This window comes from Odontesthes bonariensis, chromosome 13, assembly GCF_027942865.1.
Source record: "Odontesthes bonariensis isolate fOdoBon6 chromosome 13, fOdoBon6.hap1, whole genome shotgun sequence".
Classification (NCBI taxonomy): Eukaryota; Metazoa; Chordata; class Actinopteri; order Atheriniformes; family Atherinopsidae; genus Odontesthes; species Odontesthes bonariensis.
In genome coordinates, this window is record NC_134518.1 from 38,029,057 (window position 1) to 38,043,204 (window position 14,148).

A 14,148-nucleotide genomic window follows, 5' to 3' on the forward strand; every position below is an offset into this window, starting at 1 on the left:
ACATGTCCAGGAGAAGTCGTCTGTTTTCAGCATGTCGAAGGCCGTTAACGTGCTGGTTCCACTCCTGCAGATATGAGCAGATTCACAGATTACGGAGACGATTCTTACAACAACATCCGTTTAAAACCTGCTCTGTTTCTGAGCTCCAGGCTGGTATAAAGACAGATTTCACCTCACTGCTAACGGCCCGAGGAGCTCCAGGCTGGTATAAAGACAGATTTCACCTCACTGCTAACGGCCCGAGGAGCTCCAGGCTGGTATAAAGACAGATTTCACCTCACTGCTAACGGCCTGAGGAGCTCCAGGCTGGTATAAAGACAGATTTCACCTCACTGCTAACGGCCCGAGGAGCTCCAGGCTGGTATAAAGACAGATTTCACCTCACTGCTAACGGCCCGAGGAGCTCCAGGCTGGTATAAAGACAGATTTCACCTCACTGCTAACGGCCCGAGGAGCTCCAGGCTGGTATAAAGACAGATTTCACCTCACTGCTAACGGCCCGAGGAGCTCCAGGCTGGTATAAAGACAGATTTCACCTCACTGCTAACGGCCCGAGGAGCTCCAGGCTGGCATAAAGACAGATTTCACCTCACTGCTAACGGCCCGAGGAGCTCCAGGCTGGTATAAAGACAGATTTCACCTCACTGCTAACGGCCCGAGGAGCTCCAGGCTGGTATAAAGACAGATTTCACCTCACTGCTAACGGCCCGAGGAGCTCCAGGCTGGTATAAAGACAGATTTCACCTCACTGCTAAAGGCCTGAGGAGCTCCAGGCTGGTAAAAAGACAGATTTCACCTCACTGCTAACGGCCCGAGGAGCTCCAGGCTGGTATAAAGTCAAATGTAATGGTTGCTTCGGTCTCTGAGATCATGCTGTTTGACTCCACAGTCGGAGCTAACCGGGACTCTCCTGAAACTAAAACTGAGACGTTCTTTCTGATCTGTGCAGACTCAAGAGGCTGAGAAGAAGCTGCAACGCTAACTGCTCTCAGGGTGGACAGACTGACCACAGGTGAGTGTTACCTGGGACAAAGCTACCTGTAAAGGGCTGCAGGCATCAGTAAGAAAGACTCCTGATTTCAAACTAAAATTACAGGAAGCAAACTGGCGCTCGGCCCAACAGAAACATGAGGATGATAAGCACCTGTGATTGGCTGACAGAAGGTTGCGCTCAGGTGTGCGAGCTGAAACATTTACGGTTAGTCCGAGAAGAAAAGAGGAAGAAGCAGCTGGACGTACTCACCATGATGGAATGAACGTCAAAGTCACAAAGAGAGCACACGTGAGGGAACCTGGGGGGCATGACTCCCAAGAAGTCCTGGACCTTTCCCTGAGACGGGGAGCCCATCCTCCTCTGCATAAAGTCAGACTGCGCCGGCCCCATGGAGAGCCCGCCATAGGAAGTTTGGCGAGAAAGTTCAGAGTAAGGCCGGTCTGCTCTCCCGCCGCCGCCGCCCCCGCCGCTGTAGCCGAAGCCCCGGCCGGGGGACACGTCCTGCATGGAGCTGAACCCGAAGTCCGCCGAGGACGGCGCCCGGGCCTGGCCTTGGCCCATAGAGGGCCCGCTCATCCTGCCCATGCGCCCTTCGTCCCAGCCGTCCCGTCCTCCTCGGTAAGCGGCGTCAGAGGACATGGAGGAGCCCGGCCCGCGCTCTCCGGCGCCCGCCTTGCGGCTCTTGAGCTGCATGAGGATGCGAGGCAGCGTCTCCACGCTGATCTCCTCTTCGGGGATTTCAGCCAGAGCGTCCAGGTCGGAGGGCGACAGCCCCAAACTGGCAAACAGCTTCATGGTGCTGCCAAGATTACTCCCGCCCCGCCGGGACATCTGCGAGCCTCCGTCCGGGCCCTCCATCCCACCCATCCCCATCCCCGAAGACATGCCCCCCATCTGCTGGCCGGAGCGCTGCTCGTTCATGTTGAAGTTCAAGGTCTCTGCGGCGGCAAGGAGCCCCCGACCCACGGAAAACTGCTTCTGACCGCCGTCCGACTGCAGCTTCTGAGACATAACAGCAGCAGGCGGCGCTGCCCTCAGAGGAAAGAGCGAGAACGAAGACCGGCGGCGGCGGCAGAGCGTCGGACGGGTAAAGATTTGCGAGGCGGCTAAAGTCAGACAGGAAACAGTCAAAGTGAGGTGGGGGGTCCTCTTCTGTTCTAGAATAGAATAGAATAGAAAAATACTTTATTCATCCCCCCAATGGGGGAAATTCAAAGATTTTTTGAATTTTCAAAGAAATTCTGGAGAGTTCTGCTGAAACACAACGAGGCAAGAGAAAACCTTCAAACAAAGAGTCCACTGGGAGTCCCGTGAGGAGGAGTCGGCGTCCACCTGAGCAGGTGGAGCCGAGGTTACTGCAGAGGGAACATGAGAAGACGTTAAAGAAGGAGACAGAAGGCTTCAACCTCAGACCAGGAGGAAGAAATGAACTGATGGGAAACAGAGTGATGAGACTCCGGCACTGAGGAGACGACAAACGCTCTTATTGTGAAAATCACTGACAGATGCAAAGAGAAGAAGACTGACTCTAACATAAGAAGAAGACTGACTCTAACATAAGAAGAAGACTGACTCTAACATAAGAAGAAGACTGACTCTAACATAAGAAGAAGACTGACTCTAAAAGAAGAAGACTGACTCTAACATAAGAAGAAGACTGACTCTAACATAAGAAGAAGACTGACTCTAACATAAGAAGAAGACTGACTCTAACATAAGAAGAAGACTGACTAATAAATGATGGCAGAACAGCTGGACCGAACTAGTTGTACCTGAATCCTGTCGCTCAGCCAGCTTCGGTAAAACTGTCAGGGTCATTCTGAAGGGTCAGTTTATCTGTTAAAGTTCTTTCCCTAATTAAAATTATATGGCCGTTTAGGAAACTTATTCAGGAACCTTTTTCACTGCAGCAACAACATGTAAATGCTGGTTTGAAACAGATTTATTCAGGATATCTAACACACATATTTATATACATTTCATATATATCAGACTGTACTCAGCAGAGTCTTCATAAGCAAAGCAGAGCGAACGTCTACATCATCATGAAATCAATGCTGTGTTCACAGATAACAGATCAACAGAACCTCAAGTTCAGATACTATAGAACATTCAAACACATTTACAGTCCTGAACCAGAGTCCTGATCAGCCTCATTTCTTTCTGTAACCTTTAAAGTGTCCTGATCAGCAGTTCTGCATCTTCCTGAAGCTCTCTCAGAGTTTCTCTTTGGACATTTTCTGCTTCTTCCCTCATCTTCAGTCCAGTCCTTGTACCCGAGCATCTTCAGAGGAATGTGTTTTTTCTTTAAGCCACTTTGTTAAGCCTCCACCTGGCACCCTCTATACTTTCATTACCCCCTCCCCGAACCAGAGTTTGAATCCCATTCCTACTTATCTTTACCTCTTCTATTTCTACCCCCTACCCGAACCAGGGTTTGTATCCCATTCCTACTTATCTTTACCTCTTCTATTTCTACCCCCTACCTGAACAAGAGTTTGAATCCCATTCCTACTTATCTTTACCTCTTCTATTTCTACCCCCTACCTGAACCAGGGTTTGAATCCCATTCCTACTTATCTTTACCTCTTCTATTTCTACCCCCTACCCGAACCAGGGTTTGTATCCCATTCCTACTTATCTTTACCTCTTCTATTTCTACCCCCTACCTGAACAAGAGTTTGAATCCCATTCCTACTTATCTTTACCTCTTCTATTTCTACCCCCTACCTGAACAAGAGTTTGAATCCCATTCCTACTTATCTTTACCTCTTCTATTTCTACCCCCTACCTGAACCAGGGTTTGTATCCCATTCCTACTAATCTTTACCTCTTCTATTTCTACCCCCTACCTGAACCAGGGTTTGTATCCCATTCCTACTTATCTTTACCTCTTCTATTTCTACCCCCTACCCTAACCAGAGTTTGAATCCCATTCCTACTTATCTTTACCTCTTCTATTTCTACCCCCTACCCGAACCAGGGTTTGTATCCCATTCCTACTTATCTTTATCTCTTCTATTTCTACCCCCTACCCGAACCAGGGTTTGTATCCCATTCCTACTTATCTTTACCTCTTCTATTTCTACCCCCTACCTGAACCAGGGTTTGTATCCCATTCCTACTAATCTTTACCTCTTCTATTTCTACCCCCTACCTGAACCAGGGTTTGTATCCCATTCCTACTAATCTTTACCTCTTCTATTTCTACCCCCTACCCTAACCAGAGTTTGAATCCCATTCCTACTTATCTTTACCTCTTCTATTTCTACCCCCTACCCGAACCAGGGTTTGTATCCCATTCCTACTTATCTTTATCTCTTCTATTTCTACCCCCTACCTGAACCAGGGTTTGAATCCCATTCCTACTTATCTTTACCTCTTCTATTTCTACCCCCTACCTTAACCAGGGTTTGTATCCCATTCCTACTAATCTTTACCTCTTCTATTTCTACCCCCTACCCGAACCAGGGTTTGAATCCCATTCCTACTTATCTTTACCTCTTCTATTTCTACCCCCTACCTGAACCAGAGTATGAATCCCATTCCTACTTATCTTTACCTATTCTATTTCTACCCCCTACCTTAACCAGGGTTTGTATCCCATTCCTACTTATCTTTATCTCTTCTATTTCTACCCCCTACCTTAACCAGGGTTTGTATCCCATTCCTACTAATCTTTACCTCTTCTATTTCTACCCCCTACCCGAACCAGGGTTTGAATCCCATTCCTACTTATCTTTACCTCTTCTATTTCTACCCCCTACCTGAACCAGGGTTTGAATCCCATTCCTACTTATCTTTACCTCTTCTATTTCTACCCCCTACCCGAACCAGGGTTTGAATCCCATTCCTACTTATCTTTACCTCTTCTATTTCTACCCCCTACCTGAACCAGGGTTTGAATCCCATTCCTACTTATCTTTACCTCTTCTATTTCTACCCCCTACCTGAACCAGGGTTTGAATCCCATTCCTACTTATCTTTACCTCTTCTATTTCTACCCCCTACCCGAACCAGGGTTTGTATCCCATTCCTACTTATCTTTACCTCTTCTATTTCTACCCCCTACCTGAACAAGAGTTTGAATCCCATTCCTACTTATCTTTACCTCTTCTATTTCTACCCCCTACCTGAACAAGAGTTTGAATCCCATTCCTACTTATCTTTACCTCTTCTATTTCTACCCCCTACCCTAACCAGGGTTTGAATCCCATTCCTACTTATCTTTACCTCTTCTATTTCTACCCCCTACCCGAACCAGGGTTTGTATCCCATTCCTACTTATCTTTACCTCTTCTATTTCTACCCCCTACCTGAACCAGGGTTTGTATCCCATTCCTACTAATCTTTACCTCTTCTATTTCTACCCCCTACCTGAACCAGGGTTTGTATCCCATTCCTACTTATCTTTACCTCTTCTATTTCTACCCCCTACCCTAACCAGAGTTTGAATCCCATTCCTACTTATCTTTACCTCTTCTATTTCTACCCCCTACCCGAACCAGGGTTTGTATCCCATTCCTACTTATCTTTATCTCTTCTATTTCTACCCCCTACCTTAACCAGGGTTTGTATCCCATTCCTACTAATCTTTACCTCTTCTATTTCTACCCCCTACCCGAACCAGGGTTTGAATCCCATTCCTACTTATCTTTACCTCTTCTATTTCTACCCCCTACCTGAACCAGAGTATGAATCCCATTCCTACTTATCTTTACCTATTCTATTTCTACCCCCTACCTTAACCAGGGTTTGTATCCCATTCCTACTTATCTTTATCTCTTCTATTTCTACCCCCTACCTTAACCAGGGTTTGTATCCCATTCCTACTAATCTTTACCTCTTCTATTTCTACCCCCTACCCGAACCAGGGTTTGAATCCCATTCCTACTTATCTTTACCTCTTCTATTTCTACCCCCTACCTGAACCAGGGTTTGAATCCCATTCCTACTTATCTTTACCTCTTCTATTTCTACCCCCTACCCGAACCAGGGTTTGAATCCCATTCCTACTTATCTTTACCTCTTCTATTTCTACCCCCTACCTGAACCAGGGTTTGAATCCCATTCCTACTTATCTTTACCTCTTCTATTTCTACCCCCTACTCGAACCAGGGTTTGAATCCCATTCCTACTTATCTTTACCTCTTCTATTTCTACCCCCTACCCGAACCAGGGTTTGAATCCCATTCCTACTTATTTTTACCTCTTCTATTTCTACCCCCTACCCGAACCAGGGTTTGTATCCCATTCCTACTTATCTTTACCTCTTCTATTTCTACCCCCTACCCGAACCAGGGTTTGTATCCCATTCCTACTTATCTTTACCTCTTCTATTTCTACCCCCTACCCGAACCAGGGTTTGTATCCCATTCCTACTTATCTTTACCTCTTCTATTTCTACCCCCTACCCGAACCAGGGTTTGTATCCCATTCCTACTTATCTTTACCTCTTCTATTTCTACCCCCTACCAGAACCAGGGTTTGTATCCCATTCCTACTTATCTTTACCTCTTCTATTTATACCCCCTACCTTAACCAGGGTTTGTATCCCATTCCTACTTATCTTTACCTCTTCTATTTCTACCCCCTACCTGAACCAGGGTTTGAATCCCATTCCTACTTATCTTTACCTCTTCTATTTCTACCCCCTACCTTAACCAGGGTTTGTATCCCATTCCTACTAATCTTTACCTCTTCTATTTCTACCCCCTACCCGAACCAGGGTTTGAATCCCATTCCTACTTATCTTTACCTATTCTATTTCTACCCCCTACCTTAACCAGGGTTTGTATCCCATTCCTACTTATCTTTATCTCTTCTATTTCTACCCCCTACCTTAACCAGGGTTTGTATCCCATTCCTACTTATCTTTACCTCTTCTATTTCTACCCCCTACCTGAACCAGAGTATGAATCCCATTCCTACTTATCTTACCTCTTCTATTTCTACCCCCTACCCGAACCAGGGTTTGAATCCCATTCCTACTTATCTTTACCTCTTCTATTTCTACCCCCTACCCGAACCAGGGTTTGAATCCCATTCCTACTTATCTTTACCTCTTCTATTTCTACCCCCTACCTTAACCAGGGTTTGTATCCCATTCCTACTAATCTTTACCTCTTCTATTTCTACCCCCTACCCGAACCAGGGTTTGAATCCCATTCCTACTTATCTTTACCTATTCTATTTCTACCCCCTACCTTAACCAGGGTTTGTATCCCATTCCTACTTATCTTTATCTCTTCTATTTCTACCCCCTACCTTAACCAGGGTTTGTATCCCATTCCTACTTATCTTTACCTCTTCTATTTCTACCCCCTACCTGAACCAGAGTATGAATCCCATTCCTACTTATCTTACCTCTTCTATTTCTACCCCCTACCCGAACCAGGGTTTGAATCCCATTCCTACTTATCTTTACCTCTTCTATTTCCACCCCCTACCTTAACCAGGGTTTGTATCCCACTCCTACTTATCTTTACCTCTTCTATTTCTACCCCCTACCTGAACCAGAGTATGAATCCCATTCCTACTTATCTTTACCTCTTCTATTTCTACCCCCTACCTTAACCAGGGTTTGTATCCCACTCCTACTTATCTTTACCTCTTCTATTTCTACCCCCTACCCGAACCAGGGTTTGAATCCCATTCCTACTTATCTTTACCTCTTCTATTTCTACCCCCTACCTGAACCAGGGTTTGAATCCCATTCCTACTTATCTTTACCTCTTCTATTTCTACCCCCTACTCGAACCAGGGTTTGAATCCCATTCCTACTTATCTTTACCTCTTCTATTTCTACCCCCTACCCGAACCAGGGTTTGAATCCCATTCCTACTTATCTTTACCTCTTCTATTTCTACCCCCTACCCGAACCAGGGTTTGAATCCCATTCCTATTTATCTTTACCTCTTCTATTTCTACCCCCTACCCGAACCAGGGTTTGTATCCCATTCCTACTTATCTTTACCTCTTCTATTTCTACCCCCTACTCGAACCAGGGTTTGAATCCCATTCCTACTTATCTTTACCTCTTCTATTTCTACCCCCTACCCGAACCAGGGTTTGAATCCCATTCCTATTTATCTTTACCTCTTCTATTTCTACCCCCTACCCGAACCAGGGTTTGTATCCCATTCCTACTTATCTTTACCTCTTCTATTTCTACCCCCTACCCGAACCAGGGTTTGTATCCCATTCCTACTCATCTTTGACAAGTGGAGGACAAAAGAAGAAGTGTCAGGCCTAAAGAACTATCTCCAGCAGATGAACAGGATCTGAAAGTGATGTCCTTAAGAAAGAGGAAAAAAATCCAGCAAAGACCTGACACAGGAGCTGAGAGATGCATCTGGACCTTCAGCTGATCCATCTGCTGTTGGCCCAAGCCTCATCAGAAATGGGCTCCATGGAAGGGAGGCTGTTACCATGGAAACATCTGCAGATATTCACTTTAAAGCTGCTCAGAACTGAACTAATTCTGGTTCTGCCTCAGATTCTGGGTTTATGTTCATGTTGGAACATGTTTCAGTGAATCTCTGCAGCTGTTACCATGGAAACATCTGCAGAGATTCACTTTAAAGCTGCTCAGAACTGAACTAACTCTGGTTCTGCCTAGAGATGCTTAACTCGAATCTTTTGGGTGATCCGGGCTGATCGGATCATTTCAAGGAGGTGATTCGAGTTATACGGATCACTTGAATCACTTGAGTCACTTATTAAAAAAAAAAACAAAAAAAAAAAACCTTTCTGCCGTTAAGTGGCTATGTACCTCGCCTTTTTTTTTTGTCCCATTTATCAATTCATTTTGATAAATCAAAGAGCAGCCTACGGCTACAAGTTCACTCATTTATTTTTGTCAAGTAATAATTCAATGCCATTTTATCTGAAAGCCAGACATGAAATGATTATTTTTCAACGACTGTACAAGATGCATGAAGCCACGCTAACCGAGCCTGTAGCGAGCTACAGAGGCTTCAGCAGACGGGTTGACGACGACAATCCTTGCTGCCGGCAGAATCGAAACTTAAAAAGATCCGAGTTGGCAGTGATCCGCTACTTGCCCGTCTGACCGCTGAATCGCTGGCTCTGAGTGACTCAGCGGGTCAGACGGGCAAGTAGCGGATCACTGCCAACTCGGATCTTTTTAAGTTTCGATTCTGCCGCGTGACTCGACTGGCCGTGAGTCACCCAGAGCCGGCATGATTCGCCCGACTCAGCTTGCGAGCGAGCAGAGAGATAGAGCCGAGTGCGCCGCGACCCGCGACTCGCAGAGTGATCCGTTCGAGCAGTACGAGTCAGCGGGGATCCGTCCCGTCCGGACGGATCGCAAGTCAGGACGGATCAGTAGGGGGCATGGCTCACTTAACCAACAACAAACGGGCTCGTGACAAACGGGGCGGGACTAGCTAGCTAGCACCCAACTACACCAGTTCTAACATGATTATTACAATTCTTCCTCTTTATTTTTTTATTATTTATCACACAAATACCAGTCTGTGAAAACTACCAGTCTGTGATTGGCTGGTGGCGTGGCTCATTTATACAACTAGGAGTTGCGAGCGAGCAGAGCCGAATGCGCCGCGACCCGCGACCCTCGACTCGCAGAGTGATCCGTTCGAGCAGTACGAGTCAGCGGGGATCCGTCCCGTCCGGACGGATCGCAAATCAGGACGGATCAGTAGGGGGCATGGCTCACTTAACCAACAACAAACGGGCTCGTGACAAACGGGGCGGGAGTTAGGTTTCGTTTCACTCAGTGTGTGCCTGTGACTGTGTGTTCGTGACTGAACTAGTAGGCAACTAAAGAGGGATATATATATATATATATATATTCCGGTTTCATCATTTCTCTCACGACAAAGGTGCAAGAGCGCTGTAACTGCCATTTGTTGACATAATGAAATGCCGTCTGGCTCAACTTGGGCGGATCTTTTTTTTTTTTTTTTTTTTTTTTTTTTAAGGCGGATCAAATGCATGCCACCATCCGGTCTGCCCGGGTGACGTATTTATCCGGGTTGAAAACCGGATAACCCGGATTTTGTTACAGCTCTAGTTCTGCCTCAGATTCTGGGTTTATGTTCATGTTGGAACATGTTTCAGTGAATCTCTGCAGCTGTTACCATGGAAACATCTGCAGATATTCACTTTAAAGCTGCTCAGAACTGAACTAACTCTGGTTCTGCCTCAGATTCTGGGTTTATGTTCATGTTGGAACATGTTTCAGTGAATCTCTGCAGCTGTTACCATGGAAACATCTGCAGATATTCACTTTAAAGCTGCTCAGAACTGAACTAACTCTGGTTCTGCCTCAGATTCTGGGTTTATGTTCATGTTGGAACATGTTTCAGTGAATCTCTGCAGCTGTTACCATGGAAACATCTGCAGATATTCACTTTAAAGCTGCTCAGAACTGAACTAACTCTGGTTCTGCCTCAGATTCTGGGTTTATGTTCATGTTGGAACATGTTTCAGTGGATCTCTGCAGCTGTTACCATGGAAACATCTGCAGATATTCACTTTAAAGCTGCTCAGAACTGAACTAACTCTGGTTCTGCCTCAGATTCTGGGTTTATGTTCATGTTGGAACATGTTTCAGTGAATCTCTGCAGCTGTTACCATGGAAACATCTGCAGATATTCACTTTAAAGCTGCTCAGAACTGAACTAACTCTGGTTCTGCCTTAGCCTGATAAACCAGCCTAAATGGATTGGATGTCTAATTTAGTCTGGCACCGATCAATGGATACAACGGAACATTGTTGATGAGCACAACCCGTTGTCTTTCAAACCGCGTCTGTGCCTATAGGCCAACGCTCTGACCAATCAGCGCAACTGACTGTGACGTAGTAAGCGCGACAGAAAGCTTTGGTGGGAGGGGACTCTTCCAAAACTGATGCCAAGCACAGATTCTATAATAGGACAGATACGCCACTCACGGTGCATTTCCGGTTTCCAACGAGGCGATTTTGGTTGCATTTCCACCCTCTTTCCACGTGGGGCGCCCAATTTTGGAGACCAGAATGAATGGAGTCCTATGGAGCTATACGCCCTTTCGTGCCCTTATCTCAAGATATAATTTTTTCTCTAGTAATTCGAATGTTGTTTTCGAAAAAGGGTGTTTAGAAAATACCCATGGCTGAGTTTTAGATTTTTAGAGCCACTCATTTGCTTAAAAAAAGGATTTGAAGTGTATATGACGTCATACATAGCTGGTCGACCAGCTGTCATTAGCACAATGCTAGCGCGTTGTGGACAACAAGAAGCCAACCAGTAAGAAATCAAAGCGATATATGTACTCGTTCAGTAGATTTTTTACTTGAAACCCATGTTGAGCTCTCAGAAACTACATTCAAATCTGAGCGCTCTTGAGGAGACTTAGGTGAAACTGACCATTTGTAGCATCTAGCTCCATAGGGCCCCATTCATTCTGGTCTCCACCGACGCTCCCAGTGGAATTCTGGTGGAACTGCAGCCAAAAAGCCGGTACAATGGGGCTTAATACAGAGTGGCAAGGCTGTTCGTTATAATGGCTGTGTGCCAAGGCTGAATCAAACGAGCACTGTTCCATTGCCGCCGCCATCTTTCTTGTTGTGCTTTCGCTGTCTATGTTCGCTTCCACTGCCCAACGTCGCACTGCTCTGTCGTCACTCCCTCAAAACCCCGCACCAGAACCCTCTGGCCCGCCCGCGTTGATTCAAAACACATCTCTGCGTTGTGATTGGTTTAGTTGCCATCTGCCAGATTCAGGGCAGTATTTTCAAAATGACAAGTGGATCGAGGCCAGACCCAACCGCAGGCAAAACATTTTGCCGTCCAGCAGTTGGCGCTGGTTTTCCAGGCTAGTTCTGCCTCAGATTCTGGGTTTATGTTCATGTTGGAACATGTTTCAATGACTCTCTGCAGCTGTTACCATGGAAACATCTGCAGATATTCACTTTAAAGCTGCTCAGAACTGAACTAACTCTGGTTCTGCCTCAGATTCTGGGTTTATGTTCATGTTGGAACATGTTTCAATGACTCTCTGCAGCTGTTACCATGGAAACATCTGCAGATATTCACTTTAAAGCTGCTCAGAACTGAACTAACTCTGGTTCTGCCTCAGATTCTGGGTTTATGTTCATGTTGGAACATGTTTCAGTGAATCTCTGCAGCTGTTACCATGGAAACATCTGCAGATATTCACTTTAAAGCTGCTCAGAACTGAACTAACTCTGGTTCTGCCTCAGATTCTGGGTTTATGTTCATGTTGGAACATGTTTCAGTGAATCTCTGCAGCTGTTACCATGGAAACATCTGCAGATATTCACTTTAAAGCTGCTCAGAACTGAACTAACTCTGGTCCTGCCTCAGATTCTGGGTTTATGTTCATGTTGGAACATGTTTCAGTGGATCTCTGCAGCTGTTACCATGGAAACATCTGCAGATATTCACTTTAAAGCTGCTCAGAACTGAACTAACTCTGGTTCTGCCTCAGATTCTGGGTTTATGTTCATGTTGGAACATGTTTCAGTGGATCTCTGCAGCTGTTACCATGGAAACATCTGCAGATATTCACTTTAAAGCTGCTCAGAACTGAACTAACTCTGGTTCTGCCTCAGATTCTGGGTTTATGTTCATGTTGGAACATGTTTCAGTGAATCAGCTGCTTCCTGTTTCCATGGAAACGGAGAAAGGAATGAGGCTGATCAGGACTGTGACTTTGTTAATGAAACTGTTCTACATTTCTTACTTTATGTTGGGAAATTCCCAGAAAGATCAGATAAGTTCTGGACAAAGATTATTTTCTCCTCGTAGTTTCATCTTCTGAACCAAAGCTTTCACCAAACACAAAGACAGACGTTTCTATCTGCCCAGCTGCCCTGTGAACAACAGAAATACCGAAAGTGGGAAATGTTTAGATTTCTGTCCTGAAAATAAAAAATACTGATCTCTGCTCAGATTTCACCGTAACTTATCTTCTGTCCAAAAAGGAAACAAATGACTGGACTTCCCATGACTCTAAACTAGAACTAACCTGTCAGAAAAATTTCAGAGTAAAATACAATAATATTAATTCCAAGTTCTGTCCTCGAGAAAGAATCTTTATTATATTAATCTAATCAATAAATGTGTCAGCAAAATAATCCAGCTAAAAGAACTACCAACCTTTCACATTTTCAAAGTGACAGAAGTAAATTAACACAGAATCACAATCAATAAATCACATTTCATCGATAAAAACCACAAGTTGAGCTTTTCAAAACAAACCAACGTGCAGGTTATTTCTTCCATCTACAGAATGAGCTGTTATTTACTACTGTGTGCATTCGGCATGCTGTATGTTGAGGTTTAATTGTGCTTAAAATCGAGTCTTAATCACGCTTAAAGGGACACTATGTAATATATTAAGTCATTTATTAGCTCAAATCAACATATTCATTCATAAATTAGTCCTCATTGGTGTAAAATTATCTCTGTCAACAATCTCCCTTATCCTCCTGAGTGAAGAATAACTTGTCTGTATCTACATAGAGCGGGCAAGCTCTATGGAGGCCGCCATGTCCTTCCGCTCTATGAAAAACGACGAAGTGCCGAGAGGGACATAAAGCACTTCGAATCGCGTTTTCCCAACGCCGAATGGCTTATTACAGCCGCTAATGGTAAATAGATTTTATCTGGTAAATGATCCCACTAATAATGCATTGATTGTTACCAAACTCCTGCCGTAGTACACATAGGTTCTTAACTCACAAAACGAGGCATTAGAAAGTTTGTAAGTTTACCGGGAGTTTATTTAAAGGAGAACTGCGTTATTTTCAACATTAAGCCTCTTTTCTGAGTCGTCTGCAGTGTTTTAGAACCCCCCTCACCGCTTTTTTGATGTTTACTGCTGTCTCCGGTATTTGCCTAATTTTGATTCCTGCTTCAGAACGGCAAGTCATGCTCATGTCCAAAAAGGTCCGTAAAAGCACCATAAACGTCCGTTTTCAAAATCATCAACTCACCGGAGTGGTTACTGGTGTGCACTGGTAAATTTCGTTGCGAAAAGTTGCTTCTGTCGTGTTTTATTTGGCAGCTCGTTCATGCTCGAACTATTTTCTTAGCCACCTCACAGCCGTGGATAAACTTCCGCTCAGCAGTTGAATCTGACTTGCTATACTCCACACCGGT

The 14,148-nt window shown here is 44.9% G+C and overlaps 1 protein-coding gene across 5 annotated transcripts in view; it reads right to left on the minus strand.

Annotated features, from left to right (window-relative positions):
- matr3l1.2 (matrin 3-like 1.2) overlaps positions 1–14,148 on the minus strand; it is a 38,539-nt gene that overhangs the window by 22,938 nt on the left and 1,453 nt on the right. For 2 of the 5 annotated variants that reach the window (XM_075482048.1, XM_075482044.1), the window contains exons 2-4: positions 12,728–12,857; positions 1,244–2,151; positions 3–64 (exon numbers count right to left, since the gene is read on the minus strand). In XM_075482048.1, coding sequence (XP_075338163.1) covers positions 3–64; positions 1,244–2,005 — 824 coding nt within the window. In that variant the 5' untranslated portion in view covers positions 2,006–2,151; positions 12,728–12,857. Of the gene's footprint in view, positions 1–2; positions 65–1,243; positions 2,152–2,275; positions 2,350–12,727; positions 12,858–14,148 lie in introns of all 5 variants that reach the window. The other 3 variants (XM_075482045.1, XM_075482047.1, XM_075482046.1) reach the window with 3 other exon arrangements.